At 37.7% G+C, this 17,918-nt stretch overlaps 1 protein-coding gene across 6 annotated transcripts in view; it reads left to right on the top strand.

Moving 5' to 3' along the window:
• The window catches only part of Gpc5 (glypican 5), a 1,432,992-nt gene that overhangs the window by 329,215 nt on the left and 1,085,859 nt on the right, over nt 1–17,918 (top strand). For 5 of the 6 annotated variants that reach the window (XM_011244876.3, XM_011244875.2, XM_006518321.3 and 2 more), the window contains exon 5: nt 6,724–6,849. The exons of the other annotated variant lie outside the window; for it this stretch is intronic. In XM_011244876.3, coding sequence (XP_011243178.1) covers nt 6,724–6,849 — 126 coding nt within the window. The remainder of the gene's footprint in view (nt 1–6,723; nt 6,850–17,918) is intronic. 6 annotated transcript variants of the gene reach the window in all.

A 17,918-nucleotide genomic window follows, 5' to 3' on the forward strand; every position in this document is an offset into this window, starting at 1 on the left:
CCATATTAACGGCCAGTGATTGCTATATCTATTATTTTGATGTTGGTTGTGTCAGTGTGTATTTGTTGGTATGGGAACGTGTGCCTGTGTGTGTGTGTGTGTGTGTGTGTGTGTGTGTGTGTGTGTGTGCATGTACATGTGTATGTGTGTGTGTTCATATGTATTTGTGTGTGCTGTCCTTGTTTTCACTGGTATTTTGTCCTGTGTTTTCTTTGATGTAGTTATTCTTCTTTGGTTGGAGGTTTGTTTCGTTTGTTTGTTTGTTTGTTTGTTTGTTTGTTTTTCTAGTATTTTTGGTAGGGCTGGATTTGTGGATTGATACTGTTTGAATTCATCTTAAAATGTCTTTTATCTATTATGATTCAGAGTTTTGTAGGTTATAGTAGTCAATGTTGGTACCTGTGGTTTTTTTAGAAGTTGCAAGATATCTATCTGTCCAATCCCTTTTAATTTTCAGAGTCTGTCAAAAGGTCAAAGGTGATTCTTATAGGTCTGCCTTTGTATGTTACCTGGCCTTTTAACCTTGACAATTTTAATATTCTTTCTTTGTTCTATAGATTTTATGTATTGCTTATTTTGTGGACGAAATATTTTCTACTCTGATCCAGTCTAATTGGTGTTCTGTTAGCTTCTTGTATGTTTATAGTCATCTTTCATTAGTTTTGGAAAGTTTTCTTCAATGATTTTGTTGAAAATATTTTCTGTGCCTTAGAGCTGGGACGCTTAAGCATCTTCTATGGCTATTATTCTTTGATTAGTATTTTCATGGTATTCCAGATTTTCTGGATCTTTTTCAGTAATTTTTTAGATTTAACATTGTTTTGAGTGATGTATGTCCTGCATCTGAGATTGTCTCCCATCTCCTGTATTCTCTTGTGATGCTTACATTTGTTGTTCCTGTTCTCATCCCTAGGTTTTCCATCTCTAGGATTTCCTCAGTTTGTGTTTTCTTTATTGCTTCTCTTTCCACTTCCAGGTCTTGCACAATGTTATTTATTTCTGTCACCAGTTTAATTGCATTTTCCAGTATATCTTTAAGGGATTTATTTTTCTTCATTAAAGACTTCTACTTGTTTGTTTCTGTTTTCCTGCAGCCCTCTAAAGGATTTATTCATTTCCTCTTTAAAGGCCTCTATCATCTTTATAAGATTGGATTTAAGCTCATTTTCTTGTGCTTCAGTTGCGGAGGATATCCAGGACTTGCTGTAGTCGGGTTACTATGCTCCGAAGGTGTTCATTACCCTGGCTTTTGTTGGTTGTGTTCTTTCAATTGCTTTTAACCAACTGGATTGCTTTGGTCTCAGGATGTTCTTGTTGTAGTAGGTATTGGGAGGGGTTTAACTTTGTCCTACTGTGGTCGGCCTCTGATGGGGATCCATGGGCTGTAGGGATCCTGATCTGCACATCTTAAACTGCACATCTGTAAGATTCAGAAGACACAGGTCCAATGAAGGTGAACATACAGTTGAGGGCAGAATGGAAATACAATAGGGATAGCAGACAGCTCAGGGCAGCATGGCATGCCCCAAAGGATTCAGTGAGCAAGGAAGATCCACTTTAATATTTTGAAGTCATAAAACCAAATTATACACTTTTAAATTTTATTTATTTATTTTGATTATTTTGTTGTCAATACATACTGACCATACTGACTGCAGTTTAACCTTCCTCCATTCCTACCCCTCCCCCTCATCCCACCTTCCCTCTCTGTATTAGTCAGGATTCTCTAGAGTTACAGGACCTATGGAATGTCTATGTATTAAGGGAATGTATTGTACTGACTTATAGTCTGTAGTCCAACTAATACGACAATGGACAGCAGTGAACAGAAAGTCCAACAATCTAGTAGTTGCTCAGTCCCACAAAGCTAATTGTTTCACCTGGTCTCCTGCATAATCTGGAATCCTGAAGAAGTAAGTTTCAACAGATGTGCTTGCAAGTAAGTGCAAGCAGGTGAAGAAGAGCGGATCTTCCTTCTTCCAGGATCCTTATACAGGCCTCCAGCAAAGGTGTGGCCCATATAAAAAGTGTGTACCACCATACCTGAATCTGGAACTTGCTTTGTCCTTTGACCTTGAACTCAGAGATCTGCTTGCCTCAGTCTCCTGGGATTAAAGGTGTGTACTACCTTGCATGGGCCTAAACTTTTCATGGTCACTATGCCTGAAGATCTCCATGTCAGATCTGGGTAAAAGCCTGGGTCTTCCAGGTATGCCCTACCGGGGCCATAGGTGGGACACAAATTAGTCATTAGTTGACTAACAAGTTATGTGCTCTCTAGTTCTGGATTGTAACTTTTTCCAGATATAGTCAAGTTGACAACCAGGAATAGTCATTATACCCAGACCCGTCCCTCATCTATTTCCCTTCTGAAAAGAGTAGGTCTTCTAGGAATATCCACCAAAAGAGCCTAATAGGATACCATAGGACTAGGCTCAAACCCTCATATCATAGCTGAGAAACCCAGTAGGAGAAAAAGGGTCCTAAAGAGTAGATAAAAGAGTCAGAGATATCCTTATTCCCACTGTTAGCAAGTCCTGCAAAAACATCAAGCTGACAACTACGTCAAATATGTAGAGAACTTAGTGAATGAGGGCCACTTTGATCTCTGTGTGCCCCTATGGTCCCTGCTAAGTTGATATCTGTGGGCCATGCTCTCTTGCTATCCTCTATACCTCTGGCTCCCAAATTTCTTCCCCTCCCTTCCCCCCTTCTATCAGGTTCCCTGAGCTCCAAGTGGAGGTACCTAATGAAGATCTCCAGTGTGGGATCCTGATCTACCTAATGTTTGGCTATGGGTTTGAGTGTCTGCTACCATCAACTGCCCTAGACACATTTATAAATAAGAATATATTAGGAATTGATATTTTTTCTATCATAGGTCTCTGGGCTAACCACCCTCTAATTTCTGTACATCTAGGCAGTGTACTGTATATGTTCCCCATTCTTGTGTGGGCCTCAAATTAGACAGTCATTAGTTGGCTAACAAGTTCTGTGCCTCCATTGCCCCAGTATATATTGCAGGCAGGATAGACTATAGAGTGAAAGTTTTGTAGCTGGGTTGGCATCCCAGTTTCACCTCTGGAAGCCTTGCTCGGTTACAGGGGATGGCTCTGAATCCTTTTTACATGGAATCCTCACTAGGGTCATTAGAATCCCAAGAATTTCTACTGGACTAGGTTTCTGCCTCCTTCCTCCCTGCCAATTCCAGTTGTCTCTCCCAGCACTCTTTTTCTCCCTCCTGCCTACTCCCTTCCCCTAATCCCTGCTAGCCTATCCCCACCTGCCACAAGTTCTATCTCTCCTTCCCAGGAGATCCATGAGTCCCTTTCCTAGAGCCTTCCTTGTTACTTAGCCTTTCTGGGTCTGTAAACACTTTCTTTTATAAGTTGTCTTCATCATGGTGTCTTTATCCCTACAATAGAACAGTAAGTAAGAACAAAAATCAAAAACACATCTCCCGTTTCCTTCCTCCAAACATCTCCCAATAGCATCTCCCACCTTATTTGTGGTTCTTCCTTACAAAAAGTAGTAACCCACTGAGTCTAACGACTGTTGTTCATGAGTATAGGGCCATCTACTGGGGCATGGGAAGTTTACCAGAATCTATATGCAATGTCTATAAAGAAAATGACTTCCAGCCCAGCAGCAGCCATCAGCTCCTACCAGCACACATAGCTACAGAGTTATGAGTGGAGCTTTGTAAGCCTCTCTCCCATCCATGCTTGGATATTGATTGTCTTGACCTTATACAGGTATTTTACAGGTGAACCTAGCAGCAGTGCATTCAAGAGTGAAACAGTCATGTTGCATCGAATGGCAGCATTGCTCCATCTTCTCCACCTTCTCTTACAGACACTCTTCTATAGTGTCCCTGAGCATTGTGGGGTTGATACAAATGTCTCATGGGGCTTCAGCACTTTGACTAGTTGTAAGTCTCTGCATTGACTATTGAACACTGAAGAAAAATGCTTCTCTGATCAAGGTTGCAAGTAGCACTAATCTATAAGTATAAATATAAACATTTTGAGGGCAGCTTGAACACCATAGCCATAGCTATTAAGCAAAAATAACCACAGTAGGTTACCACCTATGTCCATAAGCTGGCTAGCTGTGGGTTTTTGACATTTGGAGAATGAGACAAAAATTCCTACTGTGGAGGAGACCTCAAACTCAATCAGAAAATGGCTTATTATTCCCATAGCCATACGTGTCATAGTGTTGTAGCAGTTGGAGATTTTACCTGGGGGATCAGTATAATTTGCGAGGTCCATATCTACCTAAATCTATTGATGACTCTCCTTCCTCAATGGTCTGCATATTACTTTGGGCCCCTGTGAAAGGGGCTAAGCAGAAAGCTTCTGCCCATCAGTTCCAGCTGGCTTTCTGTATGTTCTGAGGTCATGGTATGTGTTATTTTCTGAAATGGGGCTTTAACATGTTGTCACCATATTTAATTGACTCAGTATTTTATATTGTGTATCGCTGCTAACTTCATTTCTGCTCTTTCTATGGTTTGCATGACTATTTGACCTCTATTTCTTTTTCCTTCCCCTAACCCTTTACTTTTGAGTACCTTTGACTTTTTTCTAATGCATGGTGCTTGTCTGTGAAATTCCATCAACATCCATGTTTTTGTTCACCATTTCCTGGTTGAAGACCCACATACCTCCCAGTCTGTCAAGATCCACTGTGTCCTATGTAAAAGCATAGATCCATTACACTCATGAATCTTGAACAATGTATAAACAGCATCTGCTGGCCCTTGTGAAATATAGAATTCTGGTCCCTATTTGAAGCTGTCAGATCTACATTGATGTTTATATTTACAAAGTTTGAAAAGTAAGCATTTTACTTATTTGACTAGATGGGATTTTCCACAAAGTATCAACCCAAATACTCTGATTACTTCTTTAGCATTTGGTCATTTATTATTCTGATGACAGTTTATCAGATGTACTCCTGTTGTCATCATTACCTTCAGATCCAAAGCAAAGAATAAAACAAAACAAAAAACCAGAAGAGCCCCTGCCTGCTTGAATATTTTATCTAGAGCAGGGAGAAAGATGAAGCTGCAAAATATAATGAGAACACACACAACACACGCAACACACATACAACAGACACAACAAACAGATAGACACATACAACACACAGAATAAACACAACATACACACAACACACACAACAAAAATACATGCAGAAATACACACAACACATACACAACACACATAACATGCAAAACACACACACACGCCACACAAACAGACACACACAGCACACATACAGAACATACACAGAAACAGACATATAACACACATATAACACACAGATTCACATACAACACACACTACAAATACACAGTAGGCTTGGGAGTGTGTCAGAAAAGATGAAGACATTGAACAGGGTAAAAGTGGCTGTAAGTATAGGGTGGGACACTAAGGAAATGTCGTTCCCTCCTTCCTTGTATACATCAGTGAATGATGTCACTTAATGATCTCCGCTAGAAATTATACTAAAGTTCTTACTTTACACATTAATTTTTGATTGTGTATGTGTGTGTAGTATGTGTATTACAGTTTTATGTATGTAGGTACTCATTTATGTACATATGTACATTGGAGGTGTGGAAATGATGTTGGAGTCTTTCTCCATTTTAGCTCCATTCTTGCTAAAGCCAGAGCTCACTGATGATGGATATTCCAGAAGCTTGCCTCTGAGGTATTCGGTCTCTGCTTCCTGTGTGTTTAGATTACAGAAGGCCATCACTGTTGCCTATGTTTTATGAATTTTGGTTATCACCAGCCCTTGAATTTGCAATGCAAACATTGTTTGTCCTTTTAAGACCTAATTTTAAAACTCAGTTTTGGCCTTTTAAGCAAAAAATGCAAAATCCTTCATTATCATTGAATTTTTCCCTTCTATAATCCTCAGGGGCAGGAGAATAGGATGTGAATCAAGAAAACAAAACAAAACCTTAGTTGATACACAAAATAGTCTTCACTCCATTAAATTTTATTTTAATATTTTATATATCTAGGGTTTGAGTAGTAAAACATGCTACTTTGTATTATTTGTGACCAAAGACTCAGAAATGTGATATAAGTTGACTAAACCTTTATTCAATAGGCAATCCCTTAGGGAGTTGTAGGTGTATCACATTTTCCACTCGAAATAGAAAATAAAGAGTTTTAATGTGTTTAGATGCCAATAACTAGGGAGCAGCTTAAGGAAACTGAATAAAGTGTGTGTGTGTGTGTGTGTGTGTGTGTGCCTGTGTGCCTGTGTGTATGTTTGTATGTGTGTGTGTGTGCGTGCCTGTGTGTCTGTGTGTGTGTTTGTATGTGTGTGTGTGTGTGTGTGTGCCTCTGTGTGTGTGTGTGTGTGCGTGCCTGTGTGTGTGTGTGTGTGTATGTGCGTGCCTGTGTGTGTGTGTGTGTGTGTGTGTGTGTGTGTAGGTGCATGGTATTTAATAATGTCTGTCTTTAAAATAAGTCTCATAGCTAGTGAAAACTTTCTATTCTAAAGATAAATTTATATATTAGCATAGAAATCTTGTGTTTTTACCTATTGTTAGAAAAGTATATGAGACATGAATATAAGTTAACTATAGCTTTCTATAAATTATGTGTGGTAATATTCATGCAACTCTTCTGTGTGGATTTTACATGTTTTGTTTTTGTTTGTTTGTTTGTTTGTTTTTCTTTTGTTTTTTTCTTTCAGAGAATTCATCAATAGCCTTAGGCTGCATGGGTCCTTCTATGGTGGCCTGGCTGACCAGCTTTGTGTTAATGAATTGGCTGCCCCTGAAGGAAGGCCCTGCTGGAATGGGGAGGAAATAGTCAAAAGGTAAGTTCTGTGTAAGTCCTGCCTTTTCTTCCTTGCTTTCTCTCCCTGGAATGAAAACGGATGCTTAATGTTACTTTACAGCACAGGTTTGAGGTTCACCCCTTCCTTTGACTTTCCTCAATAACTTTGATCCTTCTTTCCATTTCAACTCTGAAGCCACCATGTGTTGAACTGAAAGTTCTTTCTTCATTTCCACCTCTATGCAATGTACACACCAACCCCAACCTTTAAATTGTTGTCTTCTCTCTAGTTGGTTCTATTTGTCAAATGTCTTATTTTTTTAAGTTCATGATTGTGAAGAGCCTAGGTGAAACCTGAATACTCAGGCAATGACGAGAGACTCAGAGGCAAAGGGGAAGGGAGAAAGGGAGAGGAGAAGGGAGAAGAAGAGGGGGAAGGAGAGAGGGAGAGGAGAGTTTCTAAAGCATAAGTAAAATACACTTTCATTTATATACTCCATGCTTAGGATTTGAATTTGTTGAAAGTTGTGTGTGAATCTGTGCAAATTCACTTTATCTTCAGCTGAGTGATAAAACAGAAAGACAGTGTGCTCCTTCACATACGTACTCCATCTGGTGTCTCACGGCTTACCTTTCACCTCAATGACACATTCACTTAAAATATCATGTAGAGGATTGTTACTCTGATAAATACATTATGACAGTACACTTTCAATACAGTTGTCTGTAATAATTTTTAAAAAGAATTCTAGGTGTTCATATTCATTATACTTAGAAGCTATATATCCTTATGTTATAACTAATTTAAAAAATCCCAGGGATTATGAACATCCACAGAAAGTGATTTTGGAAATAAAAACTGTAAATTGAAATATAAAGTATTTGGTGATCTGTCTAGAATATTTTTCATTATGTTTTTTTGAGTCTTGGACTGTATTTATTTTTTTTTTTTCCATTTTTTATTAGGTATTTAGCTCATTTACATTTCCAATGCTATACCAAAAGTCCCCCTTACCCACCCACCCCCACTCCCCTACCCACCCACTCCCCCCCTTTGGCCCTGGCGTTCCCCTGTACCGGGGCACACAAAGTCTGCGTGTCCAATGGGCCTCTCTTTCCAGTGATGGCCGACTAGGCCATCTTTTGATACATATGCAGCTAGAGTCAAGAGCTCAGGGGTACTGGTTAGTTCATAATGTTGTTCCACCTATAGGGTTGAAGATCCCTTTAGCTCCTTGGGTACTTTCTCTAGCTCCTCCATTGGGAGCCCTGTGATCCATCCATTAGCTGACTGTGAGCATCCACTTCTGTGTTTGCTAGGCCCCGGCATAGTCTCACAAGAGACAGCTACATCTGGGTCCTTTCGATAAAATCTTGCTAGTATATGCAATGGTGTTGGACTGTATTTAAAAATTTTTATTTTATACATACTGAGTGTACTCATAATATGCATTTGAACGGATAAAATAGTTCTGTCCATATTTTTCCTTCTACATTCTACTAATTAATTTATACTTTGAATAATAAATTTTCTTTGCATATTATTCAATTTGTAGTGAAGTCTTCTGAAGAAAATATTTTTAACAAAGATGAGTGAGAATCCCGTGGTGTCAAATGAAAGTTTAAGCATTTAATGCAAATTTATTTACTCTACTATATTGTGTAAAACTCTGTTGTCCAAATCGTCACCTGTAAGCATTTGTAAGTATTTGTGTTCAGTTTGTGTAAGTCTTCTGTCACTTCCTTGAGGTTTGTTTAATAGGAGAAGTGAATGACTTAGAAAAAGCTTTTGGGTAAAAATCACCTTCAATTCACAGAACATAATTTCTTTCCTTTTAAAATTTTTTCTAGTTTTATTTAATCTTTTTTTTTTACACTCCAGATTTTATCCCCCTCCAGGTCCACCCTCTAACTGTTTCCCATCCCATACCTCCTTACCTACCACCTGCGTCTCCATGAGGATGTCCCTCCATCACCACCAGACCTCCTAATCTCCCTGGGGCCTCCAGTTTCTTGAGGGTTAGGTGCATCTTCTCTAACTGAACCTAGACCCAGAATTCCTCTGCTGTATATGTGTTGGGGGCCTCATATCAGCTGGTGTATGCTGAAATATATCAGTGAAAATATTGGCTCATTCCATAAGTAGTCACAGAAAAAGTCTCCAGAGCCATGATAGACAAACAAAATATCCAGAAGGAAGACTGAGGCATCCACTAACGCAATGAAGTTCATATAATTATTTCAAAAAGATAATGGGAGAATGAAATTTATTCTCCATAGCTGGAGTCTCTGTGCTTGGCCCTTGTTAGTAAACAGTAGTCCTTAGCAGTATGGAGAAAGAAGACCTGGTTGGTGGTCCAGTGTCTGAGAGATATGAGGCATCCAGGTTAATTGAGAATGCTGGTCCTCCTACAGGGTTGCCCTCCTTCTCAGCTTCTTCTTTAATTCAATCCCAGGGGTCGCCAGCTTCTGTCCATTCCTTGGGTATAAATATCTGCATCTAAATCTTTGAACTGCTTGTTGGACCTCTCAGAGGGCAGCCATGCTAGGCTCCTATTTCTAAGTACACCATAGCATCAGTACTCATGTCAGCCCTTGGGCCTCCCCTTGAGCTGACTCCCAATTTGGGCCTGTCGCTGGACCTCCTTTCCCTCAGGTTCTTCTTCATTTTTTACAATTTCTTCCCTAAATGTAATCTTTAACATCCCGGGAACGCATTTGAATTTAGACTGCACATCTTTAGGTAGAGTTCTCCATGATATGTCTAAGTTTCTAGAGCTAAGTAATTCTGGATCTTCTCTTTATTATACTCTATCCCTTTCTTTCTCCATACTGCTAAGGACTACTGTTTACTAACAAGGGCCAAGCACAGAGATTCCAGCTATGGAGAACAAATTTCACTCTCCCATTATTTTTTTGAAATAATTGTATGAACTTCATTGCGTTAGTGGATGCCTCAGTCTTCCTTCTGGATATTTTGTTTGTCTATCATGGCTCTGGATACTTTTTCTGTGACTACTTATAGAATGGGCCAACATTTTCGCTGCTCCCAACATCTATTGTTAGTGAACATGTTTCAGTCAAGATTATTTTGAGGCAACGAGGAAAGAAATCTAGACATTGAGTCATTGACTTCCCCAAAGGTAACTCTAATGTACTAAAGCGGTTGTGTTGGACATATTTTGTCTTTGAGGGAACTTTCCTGGGTACCTTATCATTTTATATGCTTGACTTATATTGCATTTTCAATCATGATCAAATCAGTCATTGAGGTACATTTAGAACAAGATCATTTTTATCAATGCAAAGTCAATGATAAAAATCTAGATACCTATGTAATCTAGTTGATTGCTTATACTGTATTTTCTTTGGCTTTTATTTTTGCTATAATTGTCCAAATTATAACCCTTCTTTTATTCCTTTCTTGGGAAAGTAAAAATTCACGTGACTAGAAGTATTATTATTAATAGTTTTAAATCTCTAATTCAGGTTTTAGGAGTTTTATTTTATTTTATTTTAGTCAAAGCACTGATAGATATGTTTTATTATTGAACTCCTAGATTGACTTCAATAGCATTTCCATAAAGTACTGAGTTCAGAAAACTGCTATGATATTAATTTTTAATTTTTTTATCAGAAAACACAATCTAGCAAGATTCACAGTGGAGAGCTGTATGAATCTTTTGCATTTAACATTCATTTTAGGGATAAACCCTTAGTTAAAACAAATACTGCCTTTCAATTTTGGGAAAATTGATACCAAGTGAATGTGTGTCCCATTTAGGGGCAAAGACTATTATCCTTTTTATGGTAGGTTATAATACCCATTGCATCCATCCTGGGAAATTATGCCAAACAGATCAACACACTCAATTGGTTGCCAAGATTGATTTTATCACTCACTATGAAGACTGGAGTGATAATTTTGGCGGTGTTCCGTCTCCTGCAGGCATTTGTTAGGAGGTGATTGATAAGCTTATTTATGTGCACAGCTGTGGAGAATCTAGAGACTGCTTCTGCAGCATTTGAGTCTGTGAAATTGGCTACTTGTGAATGTAAGAGAAAGATGTCTGAAATATCTGTAGTGTAAGGAGAGTTACGTCTGAAAAAAAAATGTCTGTTTTAATTCCAGTAGTTTTAAAGACAGCCTTTGTGCCATATCCCCTAGTAGGACATTGAGGTCAATAGGTCAAGTTCTTGATTACAGATGAAAATGAGCTGCTGCTGCAATCTGTGTGATCACCATCCCTGAAGGTCCATTTTATCCACCACACTCTTAAGTTATCTCGAAACAAAATTGTTCTCCGGAATGCGTGCTAGTCCCTACTCTGTTCTCAGTTATCTGTAATTGTAATTGATTGTTCAATGATTTCTCCACTGCCCTCTGGGTAGTGAAGTGTAGATGACAGTCCCTTAATTAGCACAGCTTGCATCCCCCTTGTTAATAATAGACAGAAAATCTAGAAACTCTCCCTCAATATACAGGAATTCATGATCTCTTCATTAGCCCTTGAAACAGCCAGGAGCTGCTAACTACCCTAGTAAAATTAATAAGCTACATAATTTTTACTTCATTTTGATTTAGTTAATGTTTCCCAATGCTTCTGGCATAATCTAGTGGATTTTTATTTTTTTCTCTCTAGTTCTTTTGATAAAGTAACCATTTTCTTAAATGATTGTGACTGAATTTTTTAAATCAAGTAAAAATAGACCAAATGTTAGCAGTCCTCTAATGTTATAATTATGTATTATCACTTTCTATTTCAACTAGGACTTCTTTCCCAACAATAACTGTTTAACAACTTCTCCCTCACTTTCATCTATCACCTACCAGGAAAGCAGCTTTGCTTTCAGTGTTTCTTTTGTTCTTTTTGATTCTATAGTGACTTATTATATTAGGATACGTTATTTACAGAAAGAAGTAGCCTAGTCCTCACAGTAGGACCTTTATTTGAAGAAAATCGAGTCTCTACTGCTCTGGATTTATTCATGTAATAACCCCTTGCTTTTCCTGCATATTGTGTAAAATGCAGTATTCCTGTGATTCGAACACCCGTCTGCTTTTAGTTGCTGTCCACAGTGTATGATAAATATCCAGTAAGGTTTGTAAATGTTGCCAAAATCCTCTTTTCCTTTTAAAACTTTCTAACCTTTAAAAAAAATTAAAATAAAAACTTTTAAAAATTTAAAACCCTTTTTTTCTTTTCTTTTTTTTTTTCTTTTTCTTTTTTTAAAAAGAGGTTGCAAATAAAGGAAAATCTCTCACATACAAATTAACCAGACCAAAATCTGTACAACTCCGGGAACCCGAGTTAGAACAGCCATTGATTTACAGAGGGAAGTTTTATATTGGATTATGTGCTTCACTATGGAATATATTCTATGAACACTTTCTTCAACAAAAATGAAAAGTCCATGACAGAGTAAGAACCAGAAAAAACAATTGACTTTACATCCGCTTTCACAATTTGTATTCATTACCTGCATTCAGCCTTCCTCATCCCTAAACTTCCTCCACCCGTTATTTTTACTACGGTCACAATACCATTAGGTGGGAACTAGAGGGTGTTCAAGTTGGGATTTGTGGACTTATTCATTGCAGAAATCTACATCAAATTCTGGAAACTCCACTATTAAAAAAAGTAATTTTCAGCTAAATTATTTTATCCAACTTTGCCAAGTCCCTACATTCCCCCCATGTTTTAGTAGAATGTTTAGTAGAATGTTCAACACATCTAACTGCTGTGTTGAAACCTCCAATTTACTGTGCTACCTATAAAGTCTTTTGTGCTATATATCACATATTCTTTCTTCTTTTCTAATTTCTTTTAAAGTAAAGACTGTATTAATAGGGAGATTGAAAATGATTAATATCATTGAGTATACATGAGTGATTTTTCTGAAGATAAAAGGACTACGGGTAAATTAATTCCATAAGTCAGTGGTTCTCAGCCTTTCTAATCTTATAACTCTTTAATACTACTGTCCCTCATGTTGTGATGACCCCCAAACCACAAAATTATTTTCATTGATTCTTCATAACTGTAACTTTGTAACTGTTATAAATCATATATAAATATCTGTATTTTGCAATGGTCTAATGTGTCCCTGTGAAAGGTTGTTTTTCCCTCAAATGGGGCGCGACTCACAGGTTGATAGAAAACCACTGTTGTATGTAGTACTGAACATTGAGATTTGGACTGTGGGAGGTACTGTGTTAGGCTGTTGATAGTAGGCTCCTAAGTGAAGTTGAACACCTGACAGTATAGAAAGGGGACGCATCTTAAAACTGTCTACCTGCATCTGCTCTGGGTGCTGATATCTGTTTTTCTTTGACTTAGCAGTAGGGTCATGAATGGAAGTGTACCTCATTAACAGCATGAAACCAAAGTCCAGTGAGCTTGTCTAATCTCAAATGTATTGGTTAAAACGTGTTAGGCAGAACCATCCTAATGAAGGGATTCAGTGTTGGAGATGTATACAAATGCAAAGTTGTACAAAGGCTGAATTAAAACACTGGAAAAGTGGCTCCGTGGTTAAGAGTAATTGCTATTCTTCCAGAGGAACCAGGTTCAGTTCCCAGAACTCACATGGTAGCTCCCAAGCCTCCATAACCAGCTCTTGAGGATCTAACAACCTTCTCTGGCTTCCAAGGTTTACCAAGTATACATGTGGTGAGATGTGTAAATGAAAGCAAACACTTTTATGAATAAAATATAAAAAAAATCTTTGAAAAAATTTACAAAGTCTGATTTTAGAATGCTTTTAAAGGGGATAACTGAGACATACCTGTACTTGAATGATGGAATTGAGAAGGATGGCTGTAAAGATGCTGCTGCATACAGACTCATTGCATCCCAAATCTCCACATTGAGTCTGCCAGCAAGCATGTAGGTGTAGCTGATGTCTGATATTTACAGCAAATATGAAATGAATTCACAGTATTCTCAGCTGTAGGATGCCTTGCACAGCAGTCAGCCTTGAGCTATCTTATTGTTAAATTCTTTCTGGCCGTGGTTTTATTTTCCTGTAAACTATAGTCTGTAGACTAATCATTCCATTGAGTGTGTTCATAGAAAATAATAAGGTAGATGTTAGGTGCTTGATAGCTTGATAATCAGTTGTCTCTAGTTAACAGTACACCATTATTCTTGGAGAGTTGCAAGTAGAAAAATATAAACCGTAGAACTATTCAACTAGGGAGCTACTCTTAGCTTGCCACTAAAATAAAATGATGACCAGGTTTTGATCTTCTAAATCACTCTTGGTGCCTGAAGGATGTTTGGTTACCAATTGGTCCTATAAGCACTGTAAGTCCTGCAATGGAATCATTCAGTCTTAGGTAATATTTTAAAATCTGAAATTCACTCATGCTCTTGTCCAATAAGTTCTGGTTGAATCTGGGAGATATGGCAGCATGAACAAGCTCTGGACTGGGTGTCAACCCTGAACTCTACTAATTTTTCAACAAATGCTTCTAACTCCCCATGTATACTTAGGAGGTTTGGAGCTGGGAGATTTTCGTGTGGAAAGGAAATGAACTAAAAATAGAGGGAGGAGGAGGAGGAGGAAGAGGAGGAGGAGATTTTTCCATGACCAATAAATTGAAGATAATTTTAATTTATGGCTCCTGACTGGAAAGAATTAAAAGCTACAACTGGGGGTGGGAGTCTCTGTGTGCTCATTATTGGATGAGTTCTATCTTATATCAGAAGAATCCTATTTAGAAACATCAGCGTATGTGAAGAGTAGTTTGCGGATTAGTAAAAACAACAATGAGGTTTGAACAGATGCCGCCGCAGTTAATACTGTGTGCTGTTTTTGCAACAGACTTGAGCTGGGGTTCCAGTACCCATATTAAGCAGTTAAAAACTCTATGTAACTCCTTTCTTCAGGGGCTCTGACTCTCTGCCACTTTTTGGCCTTCCGTGGCAACTTATGTGTTGTACATACTCCACAAAGATACATGTGCATACAAATCATTTAATATTTTTTCAAAATTTCTAAAAATAATTATTGTGCAGTAAGACTGAGGCAGGAGGTTATTACTTCCTAAATACGCTAAAGGAGACTATTTCACTAGGGGTGAAAATAGAGAAATATATCTTAAAGACAGTTTCTCAAACATTTCAGCTTAGGAAAAGAGAGTATGTTTTTTACCCATGTAATGGATCAGTCTTCTCAAGACAGAACAAACATAAAAAAAAAAAAAGAGTGTTTCAGAGATAAAAGGAAAAAATAGTACTCTTATTTTTTCCAACTATGGGAATGGTTGATCACTGGGTAGGCATAGTGTTGATTGTGATGAACTCTTAGTTGACAAGAAATCATGCCCTGAAGCCATGATAAACCTCCATCACACCACACCACAGTAACATGACAGTTCTAAGGCTGAGGTACTTATTGCTGCTTTTCTTCACCCACTGAGTTTCCACAGGAAATCTATATTGTATACAGAATGCCTGGAAGACAATACAGTTGAACACCAGCCATCACCCTGTGTCGACTCAGCTTCTTGCATGCTGACACCATACAAATCGACTATTTTTAACTTGTTACATGCTTCTATCAGAGGCTGTGAGTAGAGGAGTGTTAAAAAAAAAGGAAGCAAGATAAGAGTTCACTGAAGTGGAAAGCTAACAGGCCTTTTCCCATCTATGTGGTACAGAAGTTGCTCTCTCTAGGGGTCTGGTTTGCATCACAGTTCCTCTGACTTGTGACCATTATGTTATTGAAAACAGCAGCAATAGGACAGTGTTCCAAGATGGCAATTCTGCTTTGGTAAGATCATTTTCACATCTAACCTGCACATTCCCACTGGATTTCTACCTGTAAAATAGTTTCTTCTCAATAAAACAAAAATATTTCTTCTCAGACTAGTCCCTATGTTCCCACATTATAGTATATAAATTTATTAGCCAGAGATTTGTTCCATTTGGAAGTAACACACTATAACAAATATCAGAAATATATTGTCATTCATTTATATTTTTCTCTTCAAAAAGGTCCCACTGTAACCTCACTTGATTTCTTTACACAACTCATCCATTACATGCACATATGATTGCTAACATCCCCAGATCTGCTTATTTCTCAGAAGACATCAGTGAGCTCTTCTAGAAGCTATTAAAGAGTTTATAGAATCTGATGGTAAATGATTTCTGGATTAATAAGTGCACAGTAATATTATATTGTTCTTTATATATTTTGGCTTGTACAATTTGTGTGGCTTTGAGCTACATTCTCCTGAAGACTTTATTTTCTGACTCCTCTGAAATACTTCTCTTTCTTTGTTTACTTGGGAGAGACTCAAGAATACAAATTATTTTTGTGTTCATATAATCTACTTTCAAAGTTTAATTGATTTTATATGTGATAACATTTATAGACGTGCATGCTATAGATGTTTGAGTGATTAGAAAGTAATATAAGTCTTAGATTGTGTAGGAGATGGATCATACATTTGCAAGGGGGGTCCTCAACTGCATTTCCTCCACACAGAACAGAGCAATTAAGTAACTAGACAAGCCAGTCCCTATTTTAAGAAAGACTACATAGCCATTGTATTACCCCTGTCTCCAAGATCCAACCTGTGCCTGAAGGGGTACAAAACTCCATTTTTGGTTGCTATTTGATACAGTTTTGATATCTAGGTAGGTATTCTATATAGTAATACTTGTCACTACTCACAAAAGGAGAAATATAGATGTGGGAGAATATAAGTACATTTACAGGAATTTTATATAAAGTAAATATGAAAGTATCTTTAATTGCATGTGTGGATGAAATGCTGGTCATTTTATTGTTATAGGGAAAATCTAGGCATTTAAGTGCATCAAGTGAATAAAACAGCAAGAGCTTAGATAAAATATGTTTAACAAATTATCATCTTTTAGTGAGCATGCTATATTTAAATACCAAAATTATTGGTAAGGAAAAAAAACAGTGTAGGGTACAGGGACTCAGAATTAAATCGGGGTAAGTTGATGTCATATTTATCAATTTGGAGTATGTATTTCTATGCAGGAAAGTGATGCAGTGTGGGTGGAAAGAACAGCAGCCTAAGATGGCACAGGTGTGCAGTTGTGTTGCTAATTAGGGGTTCCTAAAAACAGAACCAAGGCCCCCTTTCTTTGAAACAGTTTATTATATACAGGCACAGACACACATATATACACACATGGATATGGATATATACATACATTCTACACATATATTTAAAATTGACCATATAAACATGACTTTGTATGTGTATAGACACTATATGTGTGTATGTGTAGTATTATTTTTCTATTACTGGAAAAATGATTTATATTAATCAACCTACAGAAAGAAAGTCTCACCATTTTGTAGAAGATTAGGTAGGGGCTCTGGTGAATGTCTGTGGCTTCACAGATATGGCAGTGTAAACTATATAGCCTCTTGTCCAGGAAACAAAAAAAGAAAGAAACTAGCACCCTACTGTTCATCCAAGGGCATGTCCTCTATGACAAGAAGAAATCCTGCTAGTTCCTTGCTGTATCAAAAGCTAGAGATTAAGAATTGACTATATGAGCTATCAGAGAGCATGTTTGATCCACACTATAGACACAGATTGTTGATAAATAACAGATATAGTATAAGGGTGTGTGGCTATGTATTTAGACGATTACAGGAACTGGCTATTCAAAGATTCCCAGGGAAGGGAGGCAAACTGACAGCCTCAGTGAGAAATCATGTTGCAGGAGTAAATCTAAAGGCCCTCAGGAGATGCAGTTTCTTAATTTTCTGGGGATTTTTGTTTTTGTTCCCAAGACTACTATTGAAAGAGAGGACTCTCTATACTGTAGAGGATTAAATGCTTTAGTCCAAGTCTATAAGCTTAATTAATAAGTAACCAAAACTAAAGACAAGCTTTTCTACAAATGAAAACTCTAAAAGAATCCAATCAGTGAGTACAACATCCTAGGGGTGTTACTAAGAAAAACTAGCAATAACCAGCAGTGGTGTAGGTGGAGAAGGAGAAACTCTGTTCTCATGGGCTGGTGTTGTGGAGCAGGGGTATGAAATCAGCTGTGTTAGGCTAAATATCCACAGAAAACATTTGTGGAGAGGTCATATTGGAACTAC

The sequence above is a fragment of the Mus musculus genome, chromosome 14 (genome assembly GCF_000001635.26).
Source record: "Mus musculus strain C57BL/6J chromosome 14, GRCm38.p6 C57BL/6J".
NCBI lineage: Eukaryota > Metazoa > Chordata > Mammalia > Rodentia > Muridae > Mus > Mus musculus.